The following is a 23,601-nucleotide window of genomic DNA, read 5'->3' as shown; positions in this document are numbered from 1 at the left end:
AAATATTTATTAACCTCTATTTAAACAATAATTCGTAAAATTTAATATTCCATTGTCTGCCACTAACGTGGAATGCCTGATACAAAGGTCCCACCCAAAAAATTGAATTTCTGGTAATAAAACAAAGTGAAAAGAGTCAAAGAAATCGTCAGATCAATTATGACGACAACTTGTGTTTGTGCGGGTGAAGAGCGAGTAAATAAAATATGAAAATGTGAATTTTAATTGCATGCCATTGGGTAATAACAAAGGAGAAATCAATAAGCCTACCTCCCATTGGCAAACAGTCAGAAAAAGCAACGCAAAGAAGAGTAAATATATCAAAGGCAATTAAAGCTTCATTAGTAAACATTTGGTTGTCATTCAATCCAGGAAATTTTTAAGACAGTCGCAACAGTATAAAATTTATTCAGCCGGACTGATCTTTTATGAGCTTCGCTACTGAAACTTGTAAAAAACTGTTGCCAGCAGTTAAAAATCTAATAAACAATAAACCGGCCAACGCCTTGAGCTTGAATACCATTTTTCGATGTCTTTTCGAAAACATATTCACACTCAAGTTCTTTTCAGGTTAACACACAGCAGGTGGTCTGTTGCATTGATATTTAATCGATTTTAAATGACTTAAATATGGGGAAAGCCCAAGGTGATGCTCTGTGGGGGCGTGCCTAAGGTTTTGAGTTTTAAAGTCTTTGAAATTCTACCACTGCTTTCTAGAAAGTAAGCCAGATTGATTTCCCCAGCTGAACTTTATGTCAAAGTAAAAGATACATTTCCGAAACTCCAACGTAGCTTCCAAATATTTATGCATTTAATTTAACTTTTCTCTTGCGTGCCCTTTGGCTGCCATGACGCATCAATCAATCGAATGCTTGAATATATAAATATCAAACACACGAAATTCCAGCATCAAATATTCATTTATGCCGAAATGTAGAGCTACGCATAGAGGACGCTTTTATTCACCATATTGTATCGCATTTTATCTTTGCTTTTAATTAAGTGACACTATGAAAAATAAAAAAGAGACGAAACCAACATTTTCAAGATACAAAAACCGAACTGTGTGTTTTGATTAATCGCAGACTTGGGCATTTCAAATGAATTTTAACACGCAGAAAAACTGCCGCCAATCAAATTTAGGAAAGACAAAGAAATGATTTAGTTGGAAGCCGAGTAGAAAAATCTTCTTCTCTTTTTCGCTAAAACAAATTGTAAATGATTTATATGGCTTATATCTTGGAGCTTGTTACCCCCGAAACTATGGGTTTATTAGCAGCAAAAGCTGGTTATGCAAATGGACGACATTTCGATAATTTGTTTGGTAGTCAACTCCGTCAACTGATTAGCAGATCGCGCAGATATCTGTCTCGGCTGCCGGGGACATTTTCATAGCTAATTGCAATTAAGATGCCGCAAGAGAGATAACCCAAAGAGGTGAGAATTAAACATATGTGATTCGGGTTTTGGGACCGTTTAAAATTAGTAGAAGAGTGGATGTTCATTGTTGAGTAGTAGTCATGAACCATTCGGGCAGAAACCGATAGCTAATTAGAGACATTTACAGATGTGATCTTTCTAAAAAAATTCTTCTTTTAATTCAGTTCAATCTTCAATTTTTTGTAATTAAACCCACAAAGTTAGAGGAAATACAATGCTACACACGTGTAATTTTCAAAAAGTCACCCACGAATTACCCATGTAATCATTTGTCATCGAATTCCGGTCACACCCAATAATAAGTCTGGCTAGTTAGAAGATCATTAGCAAACTATAGCCCCCACTCTTTTGTCACCCCGACAATTGTTGGACCAGAAATCCTCTTCGTTGATAGGAACGCGTAAAAAGCAAATAAAACTATTGTCAACACATTTGGGATGAACGTGCAACGCTCAATAACCCAAAAGTCAGTGGCGCCTGCGCAGCTGTTGGAAAAATTATGAAAAGAGAAAGAACCTTTTTCCGACTTACCCAATTTTAGGTAGCGAAATTACAGGGTGCGTGCCAATGTCGGATTAGACACACAGGGCATAGACATGGCGTGTTGCACATGGGGTAATTAAAATAATTCCCTCAATGAAACTTTACTTTTCAAGGCCAGCCATGTGTGGCACATATTTTTAGGGGGTGAAAATATATAAGAACTCCACGGAATAACCTAGAGCCTAGGACAATGCAATTGCTGAGCCCTTATGTAGAGCATGTCGGGAGAAACATCAAAAAACCCAGCGAAAATTCCATATCCTGTGAAAAGTCCTTGACAGGAAAAGACTGTGACAATGTTGCCATTCCCCCCTCCATGTTTTCTATCCATGTGCTCTCTCTTTGCAAAATAGCTTGAATATTAAATATTTTTACTAATATCATTAAAAAGTTTTCGCTTTGTGCAACATTTTCTGTGTTCTTTGGGAGTCTGGTCCTTGCCTGCCACACAGCAATTAAAAAGTGAAAAGTTCACAATTTTCTCGGGCTCAGCTGGTGCATTCTATGTAATGGTGGTGATGACACAGCCTCAAAAATTGGGCTCCATTTTCTCTTTACGGGCTTAAAGTTTAATTAGCATGTAAGCGCTGGACTAAGTTTAGGGAATTTGTCGGTGAAAGAGAAATTATAATTTTTATTTATAATGCTTAAATTTGAGTGAAAATACAAACTAAGGAATCAAAACATTGTCCCAGATAGACCTTAATTACACCATAAATTAAATATTTATAGTCCTTAAACTTACTTCCACTATTCACGATGTCTTCCCACGCATAAGCGGAACTTTCCTGCATACTTGATTAACCCTTGCAGGTCAGCCCAAAGGATATTTATTTACCCATGGCTCATGAATGATTCACTTTCAATGACCCATAAACTTTACACAATGCCCATAAATATTTACCTGTACCGAGAACTGCTACTAACCACAAATCAATTTTCATTTCTACCCATTTTATTTGCAGTTTGCGCCAACCACGGCAAAACAACGAAAATGTATTGATCAGCAGTGGAAAACAGTAGACTGGACAAAAGGAATTAACTCCATGAATAACTCAAGTGTTAAGTGTAAAATCCACAATTGAAAAGGGTGAAAAATAGAAAAGGAAAAGTCACAGGAAAACAGTGTTGATAGCAAACAGGATCAGAAAGTGCCGCGGCAAAATGGCGGCACGACGTTGCCTGGATTTGCTCAGGCAACGTTATATAACCAACCGATTTAATATATACACCTGCGCGATATATTTGATAGCCCTCCCGTTAGTTTTGACCATAGAGGAGACCACATTTGCTGGTCTATCGGCGGAAAATGCAGCCCGCATGTTGGCTGGCAGTCCAGGGGATGTGGAAAAGTCACCCTCGTCACATCACAGTGAAATGTCCCTGGTGCTGCCCCACGATACCTATCCTGGATTTAGCATCAAGAAGTTCAAAACCCATCCTGTTAAGATAAATGGTAGCTCGCATGCCGGCGGAGCTGCTTATCACATGTTGGATAGTGATTACTCAAAGTACTTTACCGTACTGGAAGATGGTGTGGTGATGACCACGGCGGATATATCCCCGCTGGTCAATCGTCCAGTTCAATTGGTGGTCGTTGAACAAACTCCCAATGTCACCAATACCCACAATCTTCAGTTATTCGTAATGCATCGCAATGACATGCTGCGATTTTCGGGTTCCCTACTCGATGCCAGTGGTGAGGTAAGGGAGAATCAACCGGCGGGTACCCGGGTAAGAGGAGTGCCCCTAATGCAGGCCTTCAGTGGTTCCATCCTGGATGAAGAACTGGCCACACCCAAGAAAGTTAGGTACACCATTATTGACGGCAAACGTAGATGATGCATTCGCTCTGCAGGAACGCAAGTCCAATAAAAATATTCAATTAAGTGCAAAGTCCTTGGTAATTAATGGTGATGATGAATCCGGTGTTTGGCTGGTCACCAATCGTCCTTTGGATCGAGAGGAAAGGGCTCACTATGATCTCTCCGTGGAAGCTTCAGATGTTGATGGCTTGGATAAGACCATATCCAAAATACAAATCTCAGTGCTAGATGAAAACGATAATAGACCGATTTTCAAGTCATTGGATTATAAATTCGCCATTGCTGGTCAAAAGTCTGCTAATATGGAGAGCAATAGTAGTGTGACTTATCAGCGATTTGCGATCATGGGCAAAGTTGAAGCCACCGATGCTGATGGTGATAAAATTGCCTACAGGCTGAAGTCACCAAGCAATGTTGTAATTATCGTACCACAAACTGGTGAAATAATGCTGGCAGGTGAACCCACTTCAAACGAACTCCTTATCGAGGTGATAGCCCATGACTTGAGGTATCCCAGTCTATTGAGTGCTAAACCAGCGAAGGTTTTGTTGGAATTCTTGGCTGCTGAACCAGTTTCGTTTATCATGCAACATCTGGAACATGATGAGATAAATAATCACTCGCATCACCGAGAGAAAAGACGAGTTACCCGAGCTGTTCGACCCACCAAGAGGATTGAATTCACTGAAGCCGATGGCGATACCGAGGGAAAGTCGGTGTTCCAATTGGAAAAGGAAACCGATAAGGAAACATTTAAGATCCGAGACGATAACCCCTGGGTGACGGTGGAAACAAATGGAGCAGTGCGAGTCAAGAAGAAGTGGGATTACGAGGAGCTGGGTCCAGAGAAAACCATCGATTTCTGGGTCATTATCACAAACATGGGACATAATGGTAAGTAACCAGATTATATTTATTTATTAATATAAATAAAACCATTAAGCAAAAATTATTTATGGTTAGAATTTATAATATCTCATTTAGGATATGCCAAATAAATCAGTGCACTTAACCCAATATCCCACCAAATTTTTTATACATAAAATCATCAACAACTGTTGCCAAATCTCCTTGAATAAATGTTCAATTTCGATATTCAGACGAAAGCAATTAGCGAGCGTTCACTGTATTTGTTCAGTGATTTATTAAACACGCCACAGCCTATTTAATCTTCCACATTAGCACACAAAATTGTTCAGCTGTTTAAGCATAATTATATGCGTAGGGGTACTCGAAAAATAAATGCGTCTGCAAAATAATACCAATAAATTAATCGCATTATGGAAATTCGGGGAGGAAAATTAAGAAAATCACGACGGAGTACACAATGATGGACAAACTGGACTAATTCGATCTAGGGTTAACGGACAAAACGGAGATTCGTTTTCATATGTCAGGGGAGCATCTCGTGTCATTTAATGCTTGAAAATATTTCTTAAATGGCTTAAAAATCCGAACATTTGACATTATAGTTGTCAGACTTCACAGAAATTAATATAAAATACAATTTATGTCAAAGTGCATCTCGTTTTGATTAGTTAAGGACACATAAGAAAACTGGAAGTGATTTTATATGACCTTTTTGCTGAGCATAACGACTAAAGCTCAACAATTAAACGTAAATCACAGGAAAAGTGCTGACTATTTTTGGCTCTCTTTCAATTTTACTGACCATTTCTCGTCACTCCTTGTTTTCCTTTGGAACATCTTTTGTTACGATAAAATTGCAAATTGCTTTTCAAATATTTGGTTGACATGGAAAGCAATTACGGTCGATACAACAGTGGAGGTTATATACACAGAAAAAAACTATGGCCTTTAAAATTAATAGGTATTTGCAAGAATAATTCAATTTTAAGCAAAATCGAGGTAATACATAAGACATATATGTCTTAAAACATATTCAGATAAAAACTTTTAAATGGATTTACCAACTTTGATGAGATTTTCTCCGTGTGTTTATTCACTTACTATGTGATATTTTTTGTCAACCACTCTACTTTGACTGTCATTTCAAGCGTGGCTCAATAAGCAAATATTGGAGCATCAGCAACCCAGAATCCATTCAGGCATCAACTGAGCAGCTGTAAAGCAAGTTAGGATTACCGGACCGGTGGTCCTCCGGCCCGGAAAACCCGAAAACCGCATTTACCCACCCCATTTCTGCGCCCAACTTTTGACACGAGTCGAATGAAAAGTTCAGACAACTGACAGCTTTTCCTCCGTATGTCCAAGTTGGTTTTGCAACCAGTGTACAAGTTCATGAAATGTTGAAATATATTCACTGTTATCCACACACCCACGCTTGTTTCATTTGAATCGAGGTATGGACTTTTGTTTTTGTAAAAGCAACTTTTCCTCTGCAGTTTTCCGCATTTTGTGGGTGGAAAGGATTTTGTGACTGCGATTGGTGGCCCCTCTGGTGACCCCCCTTCCGCCTGTTCAACTGTCAGTCAATTAACAGTTTCCATAAATTTTGCAACTGCAACTGTCTCTCATTCGCTATCGGATATCCTCTTTGTTTAAGGGATTTTCATTTACACTGTTTGTATTCACACATTATCGCAGCCTTTCCCCTCTTGAAAATGTACTTTTTACGTCCTTACACTTGCAGCTTTCAAAAACTGATTAATCATGGATTTGTTAAAAGCAAGGGATTGCTCGTGGCGTTTCTTGGAAATAATTGACTTTCAAGGAAAACAAACAAAGAAGCAGTTGAAAAGAGTTAGTTAGTTTTGTTTTTTTGCTATGCGAAATTGGTATTCTTATTAAATGAGAAAATATTGATCCATCAAGTTGCACTTTCTAAAAATACCAAAAAAATCAACCACTTGATGAAATCATAAAGAAATTATCTATGAAGAACTCCCTCCAGCCACTTCCAATGATGTTCAGTATTTCAAGCGTTTAGGCAAGAAATTTGAGATTGCATGCAACATTATTTCTAGGCTCTCCATGAGATCCCAGAATCCTTGAGTTAATTTATGAACGTATGATGGCATGGAGGAGGTAAAAGGAAAATTCTAGGATGCACACATGTGCTTGGATAACGGTAAACAGGGAAATACGGAAAACTCAACTATGTAAAACACTTAACAAAGCATTGCACTAGCCAAAAGGCCAAGCAGCAGAAGAAGAGGATAAGGCAGCACAAGTGAACAAGAAATTTACGACAATATTTTTCATTCATTTAAAATGCTACGCCAATACACATGCGGTTATTCAAAGGGGAAAAAGAGAGGGGAAAATAGTGTGACAGAGAGAGGAAGGACAGGGTGAAAGAGAGGTATAAACGTGAGAAACATCTGTGGAACGTGAACTACTAAAACCTGAAACAAGTGAAATTCGAACAGTTTGTTGAGCATGCGCCACTTAAAAAGTAGAGAGAATCTGAGAATTCTGACAGGCACTGAGAAAGAGAGAATTCATTTTAGAGAAACGAGAACTTTTCTAAGGGTTGGGTTGTTGGTTTCTTTTTTTTGTATTTTTTTTCTGCTAAGGACTCGCGCCAAGTCCAACAGGAAAACGCTCGTAACAATTAGAATTCTCCTTATCTCACCCCAAAAATCCCAAGGAAACCGAAATGAGTTTTGGTACCTCTTGTGAATAACTACGCACGATTTGACATAGAGCGACTGAAAGAGAGGGGTATAACCAGATAGACAGAGAGAGCTGGCTATCGTGTGTGTTTGTTTTAGAAATTTCCAAGCGCATTGTTTTGCCCAAAAATGCATGCAGACCTTTTTGCATTGGAATAGCTCCACAAAGGACGTGGGTTAAGATGGGTGCCACAATGGGTTAAAGGGTAGGAGCAAAAGGCTTTGACATTCCGCCACACACATACAATCACAAGAAAAATGTGGTAAAAGGGAAAAGGCATATAATTTATGCACTGCATGAAAAGAAGAAAGTTGCATGCACAGGGAAAAATACAAAATTGTAACTGAACAACGGAAAAACTAGGAAAACTTAGAAAAATAGTAAAGTTAAATTGGGATAATACAAAGTAATTTCATTATTAATTATTTCAAAACTAAAAAATATATATTATTCAAAGAATATATTATAGTTTGTGACATAATAACCTATAATCTTAAAAGACTCTTTCTCTATGAGATTATGTAACTTTCTGTTCGTACTCTACATAATATTCCTTTTGAGAAAAGTTCCTCGAGATCTCAGGTGTAGTTTTAGAGAACCAAACTAAAGAGACGTAAGTTGACATCTATACCCCTTCTACTTGCAATTGTCAACTTTTATTGAGATAAAAACTTCCGATGCGATGTCAAAGCTGGACCTGTTCCCCTTATAAAAACTTTACACAGCTTTGGGACATAAACTTCATCTGGGTGCCATAAAACAAAGGCGAGCATGGCAATCCTAAAAGGGAGCAACCCTGGCTAAATGCTGCGCAAATTGTAGCATAGCCTCTGGCATATAAGCTTGGGTATAAATTATGAAAATCAGAATTTAAGTTTATGGCGGAGAAAACTTCTTAGTGCCCTCTTCTTTAGCGAAATAATCGAGTAAAGATACACATACACACACATTCCTTGGGTGTGTGGAGGTAGGAACTTGCTTAATTAAGCATTAATTTCATGTTTTATATGCAAGTCTGGGCTTTCACAGAACAGAACAGCGAGGGAACAAAGTGCACAGGCAAAGCGAACTGTACCCGTAATGGAAATTATTTAAATTATGTTTACGGCAAATGCCGTAGACTGCACGGTGAATCATATATGTGTACGCTCTGTTCCGATTTAATTTTAATATAAATTATGTACATTTTACATCAATTATGTGAAAAATGTCACACTACAGACGATATTAAATGCCAGTTTTGGGTCTGACATCGTAATCGATTTTAAATTTGTCCATCAAATTAATTCTTTAAAACTTTGTTTTACTTCATAATATATACATAGAAACAAGAACTAAAAACATAAAAATGATTCGCACTTAAAGCAAATACAACACTTCCTTAAATACTTTGCGAACTTCACGCCATAAGAAAAAATTCGGCTATGAAAATCATTTATGTCACATTTCGTCTAACTTTACACGATTCTGCAGCTCTTGAAAATTTGTAAACTTGCAACCCACAACTGCACCATGTTGCAAGCTTCAAAAGTGTTTTGGCCTAAATTCCTAAGTGCCGCCGAGGGAAGGAGCAAAAAGAAAGTAGAGAAGAAAAAATGTTGAATAAAGTTTCACTACATAAATTTTCTATGGTGGATGCAGGATGCCTGGTTAGGATTTTTCAATGTGACAGTCGAGCAGGGCGAATATTAAACAGGCTTCGAGTTAATGTCACTTAAAATACGTCGTTTTCGGAGAAACAGATTCAGCCTTCCCTACGTGTGACTTTCTACTCAAATAAAAATTGCAAATCCAAGCTTTCATTTTGACATACGACTTGATTGGGTTGCCCTAATCTAATTGGAATTGCATTTGAATTGCTGGTTTCCCATTTTGCGGCTTTGTTGTCCTTGGAAATCTTTCGAAAATGATAAGGTCACTACGGTAATTACATTTTAAAATATCAAATAACCACAAGAGCTTGACCTTTTTGGCCTGTTTTGTACTTAATTAAATATGAAATATTGTTGAAATTCATTTGGCCACCATTCAGCTTTAAAACCATTGGAACAAGCTAAATCAATTTAGGAATTTGGTTGCCAACTTTATTTGTATTGTATAGAAATGCTTAAAACAAATATGGAAAAATCATGTAAAGTGTGACTTGAAAAAAAAATGTTGAACCTGGCTTTGTTTTAACAAGAAAACCAAATCGATTATATGTATATACGGTATATATTTATTCTATTATATATTTGTAAGTATGTAAGCAGACAGACTTGGCTCTCAATCAGAATTGATAAAGTTTTATTTTTCGAGTAACACTCAAAGCGCGATTCAAGTGTAGTGAACTTGAATTAATTTTTTTATTGAATTTGCATTCAATTTGTTTGATTGCTATTAGCTTTTTTATTTTAATATATCAATTCAATTTTAGAGTTTGAATTTGCACATAGTCGAGTAACAGATGGTCTTTTGTGAATGGAAAACCAAACTGCCAAAAATAAATTTAATTTGAATATTTCCTTTGGTTTATTAAAATTGCTGTCAATTATTACAATTACATGAGTGGAGTCATCTTTTCTCTTCACTAAAATCTGCTTCAATTGGATTGTTTTTTGTACATATTTTAATCTGTCAATTAACTTTGCAAAACTTTTTACACTTTTACGTAGATGAAAACTGTTCTGATGTATTTCAACACCTTCATGTCATTTTCCGTATCATTTTTTCATGTCAGGGTTCAATAAACGTTGAACTTCAGTGAAAGGCAAAAAAAGAAAAGTTTCGAATTAACGAATAATCGGAGTAGACAAGTGACAGGAGCATCGGAATAAATGGCCATGGCCATAGTCACAAACAGGAACTGAATTCGAACCCGAATCAGAAACAGAATCAGAATCAAAAACTGAAACAGACAGGGAACGAAAGGCAGACACACAGGCCAAAACGCCTAAAGGCAGGCTATGAAGCAGAGGAGCATAACCATCCTATCCTCGCATACATGGAGCCACAAATACAAATACAGTTTGCCACGAAGAGATGTGGCAACAAAATGGCGTCTATTCCGACCATGTTGCCATGGCGGCAGACGGATGGGAAAATGGGAAATTTCGGCAGGATGGATGGCGCTCTGCGTCCAAAAATATAAAAAAAATGAAAGGAGAAAAACTCCAAACGCGGCTTATTTTGTTTGTTTTGTGTTTTTAGTTTTCGGCGACTGCGACTGCAATAAGGAACACTCACAAACACAGACACACAAAGAAAGAGAAATATAATGGCGTCCAAGGGATAAGTAATGGCGCCCCATTTGGGCAGTCAAAACAGGAAGAAGAGCCTTTAGAAAACTAAACGACAAATGGAATAATAAGTATGAAGTAAACAGAGACGACGGCTGCGAAAAAGCACAAAAGTAAACAAGCCAGGAAGCCAAGAAGCCACCCTCCAAAAAAGCAAGATTTATATATAAATATATATATAAAAGCATATAGATACTTTATAGGAAAACTTGAGCACAAATGTTTGACAACGCCGAAAAATTTGCTGAGCTCTGACTTTATTGTTGAACAACCCCTCCGTGGGGGATTATTGACTCGGATTCATAAAATCAACTTTAAGCTGTGCCGAGAGTTGGCTAAAGTTTCAGCTTTCTATCTTCGCAGATTGGCTTAGTTTTCATCACTTCTCAACTATTTCTATAAATTTGCGGGAACAATTTATACTCGATGCAGTTGAAAAAATATTGACTGCAAGTCCAGTTAATAAACAACTATTTTCGGGAATATACTGAAGCAAATTAAATGCTGAAAATTTATTTCAATGCCGTATCTTGGCCCTGGACTTTCATAGTATCTTTCTTCTTTTATTCTCCACTTTTTTTTGGCTTGCTGTGTGTGTATTTTATTTCCAATTTGTTTTCATTGCAATTTCACATACCATTTTTATCGAGTTTGTTCAAACTAACGTCGATTGCCGGACTGCTGGACTTACCTCTCGTTACATTTTGCAGAAAATGTGTTCAGAGTTTTGCAAAGGTTTATGGAATTTAACATAAATGTTGGTTGTTTACAACAATAAAAATGTGAAATTCATCTGAATAATTTAGGAAAACTAGGTGTATTATTTTTAAGTTTCATTAATATGCAATATTTTGTATCCTATCCAAGTTTACATACTGTTAGAGTATTGGCAGTTGGTTTCCTTGCCCCAAACCTATTTGAACTTCACTTCTCCATTCGGTATTGCCGAGTTGAGCCCGCACATCCGGACGAGCCGTCCGCCGCAGTAATAATTCATGATACAAATTGCGTTTATTACAATATACCATAGCACGGCGCAAAGGGAACCCGTATCCGTACACGGAACCCGTAAACACATGAGTACGTAGTATGTAGTCCGTGGTCCGTAGACTCCATTCTGTGCGTGGCAGGCAACTCGATTTGCAATGCAAAAACGGGCAAAACGGGAAAACGGGGTAACGATATATACTGCGAGAGTTGTCGGTAGTTGTTGGGAAATATACGAGTACAATTGGCCTGTGGCTTGACGTTTTCTTGCGGCAGTTATTTATCACAGAATACAGACTGTGATTTGTGTTTTTGTGGGCGTTGCGAACACACACACACACACACGCAAACGTCACGGTCCAATTAGCACACCCAAGAGCGATGAAGTTGTTATCCGCAATAATAATCGGTGGCTCTTGATGAAAAGTTAACGCACAAAATCTTCACACTCGAGTGGGCGAAAATGTTCGGTTTGGCGTCAAGTGATCCGTGAAAATTTCACATGTCATTGAATTTGATTATGGTCGGAGTAAAGCTCTAACCAAATTAACCAAACGCATCAACGTCATGCCAATGCCAGACTAAAATATATAAATACTTAACACGTTTTTAAACACATGTTTTGGTCATCATCAATGCCACTGGAATTTGTCACATTATAATGTTGCATAACTAAACAATAAATTGCATTAATATAAATAATTAATTTTGCGAGTGGCTGATTAAAGTGTTTTTTTTTTTAATCACATTTTTCAAATTGTTTCCATTTTGAATGTAATCAAATCAAGCATTAATTTTAATTCATTTGCCATAAACATGGTAAACATGGCAATCAGTTCACGGAATTCTTAAAGGGACTTCTTAAATATGTCAAATATTATTTTTCGCCTTGCTGCTGATAGTTTATACAACGGAAAATCGGAAAAACAAACTTTCACTGAGCTAAATCAATAAACATTTGCTTGCCGAAGCGAAATAAATAATTCTCCTCCCTCTCACTTTTTTTCGATAGCGGAAATTGTGTGACTTAAATAAGAGCAGTAGAAAAACAACAGAAAAGCATATTTAGCACAGTGTTTTTCACTGTTAACCGCATTGGCTATTTGATGAAAACGAAAACAGAAAAACCAGCGACTATTTTTTGAGCGAGGAAACACAAATCAAACAGCAGGTGTTCCAAAAATTGTGGAAAGGGAGAAAGTCCTGAGGATTGGCCATGTTCGGTGGCCATTTTGTTTTCACTTTGCAAATACAAATTGTTCGCGGAAAATCGTAGTCCTCTAAATTCCACAGCTGGGCAGTGGAAAAAAAGAGACGAGAAAAAACAACAGAAATTCGTATTGAAAGTGTGCAGTAGGGAGGTAGAGTCCTTGCTCGCTACACAATTTTTTTGTGTTCTTTCTATATTTCCCTTTTTTGGACCAATCACACTTTGCATATGGAGCGTTTCGGTATTCACACCAGCGATCCTGCCTCCATCGCCATGGGGCATCCTCTACAGCAGGACCCCTGAAAAACCCCTTACATAGCCCCCCCTTTCTACCCGCCACTGTGTTTACTCATTAAAATGCAAAATGCTCGCGCTTGTAGAGGTGGTTCAACTGCCATTCATTTAACGCTCGACATTGTTAATACTCTGTGTGTGGCAAGTGGTTTGGATGGAAATCCAATGAAAAGAACATGTTTCCTGTACACAAAACACTGCGAAACTAATAGAGTTTTCGAGGTTTTATTTGGAATTCATTTTAAGTTGACAAACTAACAGTAAAACAAACTAAATTATTTTCTTTAAAGGATAGTATAACCTTTTTAGGAAAAGTTAATTAATAAATAGAATAGTTTGTTATATATTTATTACAAATATTTTTCATAAAATAATAAGGAAATAATTCAAATATTATACATATTTTTCTCCTTTAACGATAAATCGCTGTATACAGCAGGTTATCCCTTTGGCAGCCCCTCTATTTTTCGGGGTTATTTGGCCTGGCCTTTAATGACAACATGCCAGATGTTGTTGCGCGATCTGGACACTTGCCAGCCCCCCACATCCGTTTTTCGGGACCCTCACAGTGTGAGAGTCTGTGTAAATTGATGTGCCATTGTGTGGTTGCCATTTTATTGAATGGAAAGTGCGTGTCAGTCCCCGGACAGCGCCAACGACAACAATTTACATAGCTTAATGCGCTGAAACATTTAAATATTTTTCGGTATTTGCATTTAATTTGAGCAATTTCCACTGGCTCGATATCATGGCATGTGAATGTGTGGGCGTTAACGGCAGAGATTTCCGTTCTATGTTCCTTTTTTATTTTTTGGTATGCCGCACATGCAAGACACAAATCAGCAGGATCCGGAATATATATACGCTAAGCTTTACGATTATGATTACGGTTTTCATAGCATACTTTTGTGTGCTCTCCTTATCTGTGGGTGCTCTCCCTTTTCCTGGGTGTGAGAGCGGGGAGGTACATTATTTCTTATGGCAACCCGCTTTTGCTGCTGCTTATTATTATTGGAAAGTAAGGCTCATAAAAATGCATATTAAATGCGGTAATGGTTATGAGCCAAACTATAATTTTCCAGGGTTGAACTTTCCCGCAGGGGGTGGTGGAAACGTGAGGCAAAATCCTAATGAAGTGGCGTGGAGTGTTTGATTTATGCAGCACTTGGGACTGGCAAGGATCAAATCAATGAAAATCGAAGGGAGAATATTTTTCATATTCCCTATGCTGAGAGAAAAGTTGAGTAATGTACAAAAAATATGTTAAGTTTATTAATTTTTCGAATTTTATTAGATATTCCCATAAAACTGAAAGTTGTTATAGTTAAAAAATATTATAAAAAGCTCTTAAAATATATTTTAAATGATTTCTTCTTATTAAAATGTTAATTTCGAAACGATATATTTTCTGCCTGTGCAGACCACATAATTTTATCTGCGATGCCCACAGTTCAGTGCATTTCTATGTCACTCAGTTGGCAGCTGACTGCCTGAAACTAAAGTGAAATTTATGTTGGAAACTTAAAGTCAACTTCTGCTCGGCTGGCTCATCAATCAAAAGCCAAAGTCCTGTTCTTAGCTTAGAGCATGCAAAAAGGAGCAGAGGAGGTGGCAAAAACTAATGTCTCGTGCCACTGCCAGAGGCCTTAAATGACTGACTGCCACCTGAGATGGGGAAAAACCTCCGACCTCCAACCTCTAACCACCTTCTTCCTCACCTGATTGGTATGCAAGGGGGCGTGACATGCTGCCTTTGGCTATCGGAGTGGGTAACATCATGGCTGAAATTGCAATCAAGGCATCGCAGTTGGCGCAGCACAATCGCCATCAAACTCAATCAAGCTCACGACAGCCCCCGGATAACAACGGATTGGATGAAGCTCGGGAGAACTGGCGAACAGAAACACCCAGGACCCGGTGATAAAGCTCGGCTAAACTGAGTCTATACTGGAGGCGAGGCGCCATTGGAAAATTTCATTAATTTTCGCTTAATGTCCGCCATGTGCGCAATTTCACTTCATTTGCTGGGGCTTCAAGGTGTGTTTGTGTATGCAAAAGAGTGTCTAGGCGAAAAGAATGGTGAATACAGGTGGAACATAGAATGGTTAAAAGTGGATTGGGGGTGAATTGTTATCAAGTTTGATTAGCTTTAAGATAGCCTGATCGATGAAGACTTTCAGGAGGTTTTCTCTAGTGAGAAAAGATAATTGAAATATAAAGTGATTTCTAAAAAGATTTATGTATGTTTTATGAACAGTTTTCAACTAGGATTTAACTGAAATTAAATAACATTTTCGATTGTTAAAAAAAATTCAATTTTTCAACGCCCTAATGCCACAAAAAAGCCATTTCTTAGCCGTTAAGTCCCTCGCGTCGTATATTTTGCCCATTTCATATATACGCAATAACTCTAAGTTCATTACGAACACTTTAATTGAGTCGCAGCTCTCATCTCTCGCCCTCTTTGCCAGTGCGTGCAAATTAATTTATTAATGTTGGTAATATTTTGTTGCCCATCCTTCTTCTTCGCTGAAATTGGCAATTAAAGTGTCTGCGATGGGCGGCGGTAAGCAGGGATGGGCAATGTGTCTTCGCCTAAGTCTGTCAAATGATATAGCTCCCCCATTTTATGTGTCAACATTAGACTGGGTTTTTAAATTCCCAAGTTTATTTATCAGAAGCAGCGCGGGAAATATGACACCTGATAAAGTGTGGTTTTTAATGTCCGGTGGCAACAGAAGTCATAACATTATCTTTATCTGCAACTGCCAATTTGTTGCCTGCAACGAGGCACGGCAGATAAAGAGCCACCGGCTGGGTCCTCTGAAAACTCTTCTTTTTCTTATTTTTTATATTTTCTGCAGTCTTGCATATCTTTGCATTCGCAAGCAGGCGGTTTTCCCCTCGTGTTTCCATCCGCCAACGCACCAAGCAAACTCGTTGTCGCACCTCGGATTCCTGGCAAGTTGTTGTCCCAGTTGCAGTTGCACTCTTCGTTCCACCTGTCCAGGTGTTAACTCATTTGCGTGGCTCTTAAGTGACTCAATAACGACATCTCAAATTGAGGACTCCCCGCAGAGGCTGCATCTCATGGATACACACGCCAGAAGTCGCTTTTCTTCGTTTGCAATTTGCAGTGACAAATTTGTAAAGCCAGCCAATGTATTCGATATTCCGGTAAAATAAAAACTGGTTTTTAAAGAAGATGTTATTGGTAAAAGAGCACACAATTTGCAATGCTAAAGTTTCCTTTATACAAAACTGGAACTTATTTCTAACATCCCATAAATTCCATTTCATTGATTTTAATCAAGTTTTTCGAAGAAAGAGTTTACCTTATCAAAAGAAATCAAAAGAAATACTAGATATTTTTCCTTCCGTTAACCGTTTTCTGTGTCAGATACAAGATTTTTTATCAACAACGATTTATCAAAAGTGAAACAGGAAAAACTCTTTGTAGTTAATTATTTGGCAAAGTTTTCCTCTTGACTCGTTTCCTCAACTTCAACTTGTTTCCCATCAGTTGCAGTGGATCCCAGAGTCCCTTGAGCTTGCTCAAACTCTCCGATTCGATTATTCTCGCTTCTGTTTCCGTTTCCTCGGATCCTTGCCACTTTTCGCCAGTGCAATCATGGCAGAGCACAAAAAAAAAAACAACTTCAATCCGAATTAGCTTCAGTCAATACGTATGTTCAATATTTGGCAATGGCTTTTCCTACTTTCTTGCTTGGAAACGCCCGGAATCCATTGTTAACAGCTTCATTAAGTCCATGGCAAAAGGATGGTCGTAAAAAAGGAGCTCTCGCCCCTGCATAAGGGGAAATATTACAGCAGCCATAAAAATATTTTTTTTTCGAGGAAAATTGAAGGAAACTTGCTTCTCAACATTGTACTTGTATTTCTTGCACGTATTTATTCAAGGCTCTTGGCACCCTCGCCCCAAGTTTTTCCATTCAAACCGCAGAGGAAAATAAAGAAATTCATTTGGAACTCGCGTACCTGGATCTTGAGCCAAGGAATAAAGTTTCGACTTGACTGCATTTTAATCAAGCCGAGAACCACGAACCAAAACCGAACTGAACCACATTTTTTGACCCTCTTGATTATGTCGAGCATGGTGGAGTGTGAATTGTTCAGCTTTTGGGGTGTCAAAAAGACCTGGTCCCCTTGCCAAAGTCATAAAGGATAAGTTGCCGTTAAATTGCGGTGAAAAATTGCGAACATTTTTGAAATGGTTGCTAAGACCGAAAATAGAAGCTTGATGTTTTCATAATTTGTTGTGGCTTATGGCTAGAAGAGGTTACCAAATGCAACAATAATTATAAAGATTCTCTATTATTTAGGTTTCTTAAAGAAAAGAATGTTTATGTATAATTTATTGAAAAGTACACTCTAAAATTGTATTTATATAGAGGAAAATGACATTAATTCAGCACGTAGCACAAGTTTCACATGCCAATTTTCCTAACAAATTCAATTTTTATTCGCTCATCTCTCAGATTCGTTTGCTTCCACCATAGAAAAAGTGGTAACGTGGATGCATGGGTGGATTTAAGGGTGGTTGAGACAAAGGGGAACAACTTGGAAAAGTTCAAGCTGGCACACACTTGAAGATGGCACCACAGACGCTGAGCCCACATCCCCTGAAAATCGTCTGAGCTGCGATGAGCTGCTGTTGCCGACTCTTTCTTGCATATGTACGCCTTTCTCTTTCGCTGGGGTTCCCCAAGAGTTTCCCCATTTTTTTCGCTCAGTGCAGCTTCTCTCACTTTGGCTGCCATCCACTTAATCCATTGAAACAATAAGCAGCTTTGTTTGTTCTATCCACGACGACAGTCTCGCACTTTTTCTTCAGCACTTTTGTTTTGTTCCTGCACTCCACGAAAATGGAAAGGGATGAAGCAATAAAGTGGAAGAGAGATAGGTTTAGATGCCGCCGCAGCAGTTTTAAGTTTTTCAATACAACTTTTCTTGCCGTTTAAATACCCTATAAAAAGGGGAAAAAGCTCAAAAATCAATTTCAAAGTTAATTTTTTGAATGAATATTTTAAAATACCACAAATGACACTTAAAAATAAGATAACGATATAAAGAAGATATGTTTTATGGTACTTTTAAAGATATTTTTTTCTATATTCTCCTTCTTAATGAAAAGTCATTTTAAATTCCAAATTCCAAGCTAGTTATCCATCGGTGCAATTCTGAAATCCCCCACCATTTTTGCCCGTTTTTCCATTGTAGTCTCGAAGCGCGTCTGAAGTGCAATGCAAACGGGAATGGAGACAATGCCGGTACAAAGTCTTCTTTGCCGTCTGCTTTCGGGTGTTTCATTTAGTGCTAACCTCTGGGTGCCCCCTTCTGTCTACTCCCCTGTCTGTATGCATCCTTAAAACCCCTTTAGTCCCATCCCACTAGGTTCCTGGGACTGCATCCCCTTGGCTAGCTTATGATGACAATGGGCTATGACTCCGAGGGGAGTTGTTGGGGTGACGGGGAAAAACGGCATCCCTTGGCAGTGATTACGAGTATTATAGTAGCTGCATGGTTTTGACTCCTCAAGGATCTATCCTCAGTTCGCATCGCGTGTGACAGTCACTTAATGTGCATATGTGCGGGTATATGGCGTTTTTGATAAGAAAAAGGCGCTACAAACATACATATATATGCACTCATATGGAGGAAGCAATGAAAGTGGTTTAGGGGTGTGTTAAAATGGGGGCCAAGATCTGCCAAGAAGTTTCATCAAATTGAAAAGAATGTGCGCAGGCTAAGTGGCGAAGATGATGGCTCATTATTACTACATTTTCCGGGTGTAAATTATAGCATACTTCACAAAAATTGTCTTGCAAATGAAGAAAGTTATTAGTACATGCTTAGAAGTAGAGAAGGTATACTAGATTGGTATCAATACCAATAGAGATATTGAAAACTAGCTATAAATAATGAATGTTATATTTTATATGAGTATAGAACATTTACTAGGCCCCAGCGATAATTAAAAATACCACCACCAGCTATTATTAAAAATGCTTCAACTAGTGTAGAATTTTTCCATTAAAAACTTAATCACAAATCACATTTATTCATGCTTATTGCAGCGCCGAACATAATGAAAATCTTTCTCACTCTCCACATTTTAATCCTGCCACACACACTATTCTATGGCCAGACTACAAAAGGCATTTTCACCCATTTTCCACCGACCATTTTCCAAGCCATCGTGTGCATTGTCGCCACGGAAATCCGCCATGTTGGCTGCTGCTGCTGCTTTTGGTTTTCCTCCATGGAGAAACTCAATGCACATTAGTACTACTGCTCGCACACACACCCATAACAATAAAACTCCCTTCGTATTATTTAAATTTCAAGTTATATACGAGTGTATGTGAATATAAAATGGTATTACTTTTTTTTGTGATTTTCTACCTGCTTGGCAGTAGCACAATAAGCCATAGAAAAGCGTTACAATGCCAAGCTGGCAGGGAAATAACAAAAGTTGCCAAGAATCAGCAAATAACTCTGCCAAGTTATGCCTCAGAAAACGTTCCTAGCCCCCACACACATTTCCACCCGAATCCATGAAATTTTCTTTATGTTCTTGGCAAAAACTTTTTTCTTGCATTTTCAGTGCAATCTGTTGAGCGAGAATGTTGTTTATTTCGCTTTTTTTTTGGCAAACTCTTTGCCGCGATGCGTCTGTGTTTCAATTGCAATATTTGCTTACAGAGGTTAAGGGTTAGCCTCGGCTACCTGTTTACAATTCACTTTGCTGCTCTTGAGAAATTACACATGCTTCACCCCCATTTTGGTTCATTTCTCGTTCGCTTCTTTTTCTTTGTATTTTTTCTCGCTGCCCCTTTCTTTCTATATACGTATGCATCGCTCGAATTTCTTTGTGTTGTTTGAGGGGGCCGGTAAATCGTCTGCTTTATTTGCCCGCTACTTTAGCCGACCTTCCACCACCCACAACACCCGCTTTTTCCGCAAAAGAAAAAAATACACACGCCTCTAATAAGCGTCCGTCAGCTTGGGGTTCCCCTCGTTTACTGCTTCTTGTTTGTCCCAACCGAAAAAAAGTAGAAAAGGAGGAGCAGCACAACAACATGATTGGAATTTTCCGGTGCAGACATTTTTGCAAAGGTAGTGGAAGGCAAAAAAATTGCGACCCCTGCATTACTTCTTTACCTTTCTCTTTCCTCAGCCCTTTATTGATTTCTTTCAGCTTTTACCTTTTTTTGTGTGCATGTTTAGTTGAAATTATAAGTTGTGGCATTTCGTTAGCTCAGGGTATTCAAAAAGTTAGTTTGATGGATGGAAACACGAATATATAACGAAATATATGAAATACTTATATTCTGTTTAGAAACATAAATCAGCTAAATAAAGGAATTTTTCTTGTTTAAGTTCAATAAACAAAAACTTGGCAATGAAACCTATCCAACACTTTAATTTCTTCTTAAAGTGAACAAGTTTTGTGCCAGACTTTGGCCTTGCCTTAGGACTGCTTTTCCGGCTGATTGCATTTGAATGGCTTAACTGAAATTCGAGAGCCTTAAATTACAAAAGGGGGCTACCCCTCTTCAGTTTTCCTACCCAACCAAACCACTATCCATTAGTTGTGATAACAAAAGGCAAAAGTTTCGGCAAAACAGACCAAAAAAGCCAAAACACAAACAAACCAATAAGGAAAACAGAAAATTTCTCATGCTTCCCTTTTATATTTTCTCTATGTTTTAGCTGGCATCAAGTATACGGACAACCAGCGTGTGATAATTCTGGTGAAGGATGTGAACGATGAGCCACCGTACTTCATCAACCGACCACTGCCCATGCAGGCGGTGGTTCAACTGAATGCACCACCCAACACTCCAGTTTTCACACTACAAGCTCGGGATCCCGATACGGATCATAATATTCATTATTTCATCGTTCGTGATCGAACTGGTGGGCGTTTCGAGGTGGACGAACGATCTGGAGTTGTCAGGACTAGGGGTCACGGATCTCTTTCAACTGGATATGGAATACGTACTGTACGTAAAGGCTGAGGATCAAAATGGAAAGGTCGATGATCGCAGATTCCAGAGCACTCCCGAGGAGCGACTTTCGATTGTGGGTGGCAAACGCGCCCCTCAATTCTATATGCCCAGCTATGAAGCCGAGATCCCAGAAAACCAGAAAAAGGACTCAGAGTAAGTCAAAACAAAATCGAAAATAAACACATTATGGTACCCATAAAGGAAAGGCTTCGTAAGGACACTGTCGAAAACCCATTAAAGATTTTTACTAATGCAAGAGTTACAGAATATAAAATGAAAAATTTTATCTATTTTTGTATTTAGAATTTAAAAATAAGCTCCATAAAAATCAAACATTTTTCATGGGGTTTTCTCTCAGTGTATGCAAATTTCGTGGGACTGCCAATAAAAGTTATGCATAACAATGCGAACTAGACGGCGGCCATGTGTGTGTGTGCTTGCTTGTGCTCGTCCTGCAGTGTGTGAGTGTATGTATATCTGTGTTTATCTTCATTGAAATTCCGATGGGAAAACAACTGTCAAAAGGCAGTGGAGCGAGTGACAAGCACATATATGCAGAGCTTGAAGTGGCCTGTAGATGGACATAAAATATGCAAGCAAATTTTACATTTCCCATTGCTAACTTTTTCCGTCTTCCGTATCCTTTCAGCATCATTTCGATTAAGGCCAAGTCGTTCGCAGACCGCGAAATACGTTATACTTTAAAGGCCCAGGGCCAGGGAGCCGGCACCTTTAACATTGGACCCACGTCGGGCATTGTCAAGTTGGCCAAAGAGTTGGACTTTGAGGATCTGCGACAGCCGCACGTGTACTCGCTGATTGTGACAGCAACGGAGGACTCTGGAGGATTTTCCACCTCCGTCGATGTGAGTGACATCTTTGTTTCAGTGGTTATGGCAGAGAAAAGATGGGAAAAAGCTTTTGTCATTTATTTCTCCTGTGAAAGTTTTTTCAATCAATCAATGAATTCTTTAAGCAAGTTTTGTGGTTAATCCTAGAAAGACAAATTAATAAAAGCTTTAATCCATCATTTTCTTTAAGAGTACAAGAACTAAACTGATTAATATTAAATTTTAGCTCACTATTCGCGTTACGGATGTGAATGACAACGCTCCGAAATTCGAGCTGCCTGATTACCAAGCTCACAACGTGGATGAGGATATTCCGCTGGGCACGAGCATACTTCGAGTGAAAGCTATGGATTCAGATTCGGGGTCAAATGCTGAAATCGAATACTTAGTATCCGATGACCATTTCGCCGTTGATTCAAATGGAATTATTGTGAACAACAAGCAACTGGATGCGGATAATAATAATGCTTACTACGAGTTCATAGTCACTGCCAAGGATAAAGGTGAACCGCCTAAGTCGGGAGTTGCCACAGTTCGTGTTTACACAAAAAACAAGAACGATGAAGAGCCAAAGTTCTCACAACAAGTGTATACCCCAAATGTGGATGAGAATGCAGGTCCTAACACGTTAGTTACCACTGTGGTTGCCTCTGATAAGGATGGTGATAACGTACGGTTTGGCTTCGTGGGCGGCGGCACTTCGTCCGGTCAGTTTGTCATCGAGGACATAACCGGTGTTATCCGACTGCATAATAAAGCCATATCCCTGGACAGAGACAAGTACGAGCTGAATGTCACGGCCATGGACGATGGATCATGTTGTGTGAATGGCGATCAAACTATCCACACCTCAACCGCCGTGGTTGTGGTCTTCATCACTGATGTTAACGACAATAAGCCAGTGTTCAAGGATTGCAGTACCTATTATCCGAAAGTTGAGGAAGGTGCTCCCAATGGTAGTCCAGTAATTAAAGTTGTGGCCACCGATGAGGATAAGGGAGTAAATGGACAGGTAAGGAATATATATGGATTTTAGATAATATATCCATACCTATAGAAAATAAATGGCATTATCGATTCTAAAGGATAAAAATAACTAAGTTTCAGAATGTTATTCCACATCATGTATAAAATATCCATAAAATGGAACCCTTTGGCCCATATCAACAACATTTAATCTCGATTAAGCTCGGAAACTTCCATTAATTTGACCATTAACTTATTTAGATGTACACACTAGCTATTACCAATAGCAAAGCCCACTTCAAGGCCTCTTTTGATTATCCTTTCCCTAATTACTTTCCCCCTTTTCGTTGGGCAAACCTGATTAATTATACGTTATTTGTGTTTTGAGGCCAACGCAAACATGATTACCCACACCTAATTGAATTACCTGCATGTGTGTGGAAACGATAGGGAGATTTCATGACGAGATTTTGCCATAATTTTCTTTTCGTGCCCGCCAAGTTCAATGCACTGCAAAGTGCATGTCGTGTGTGGAGGTCGAACGGTTCAACAGCTCTAATCGCAATTTGT

General features: G+C 38.6%; 1 protein-coding gene across 1 annotated transcript in view; it reads left to right on the top strand.

Annotated features, from left to right (window-relative positions):
- LOC108103058 (neural-cadherin) overlaps positions 1 to 23,601 on the top strand; it is a 102,159-nt gene that overhangs the window by 9,944 nt on the left and 68,614 nt on the right. The window contains 6 exon segments of the mRNA XM_017208376.2: positions 2,949 to 3,813; positions 3,815 to 4,703; positions 20,916 to 21,172; positions 21,174 to 21,367; positions 21,864 to 22,080; positions 22,292 to 23,077. Coding sequence (XP_017063865.2) covers positions 3,148 to 3,813; positions 3,815 to 4,703; positions 20,916 to 21,172; positions 21,174 to 21,367; positions 21,864 to 22,080; positions 22,292 to 23,077 — 3,009 coding nt within the window. The 5' untranslated portion in view covers positions 2,949 to 3,147.

The sequence above is a fragment of the Drosophila eugracilis genome, unplaced genomic scaffold, assembly GCF_018153835.1.
Source record: "Drosophila eugracilis isolate 14026-0451.02 unplaced genomic scaffold, ASM1815383v1 contig_1197, whole genome shotgun sequence".
Lineage (NCBI taxonomy): Eukaryota > Metazoa > Arthropoda > Insecta > Diptera > Drosophilidae > Drosophila > Drosophila eugracilis.
Note: the sequence above shows the minus strand (reverse complement) of the source record. Positions and strands in the feature narration are given on the sequence as shown.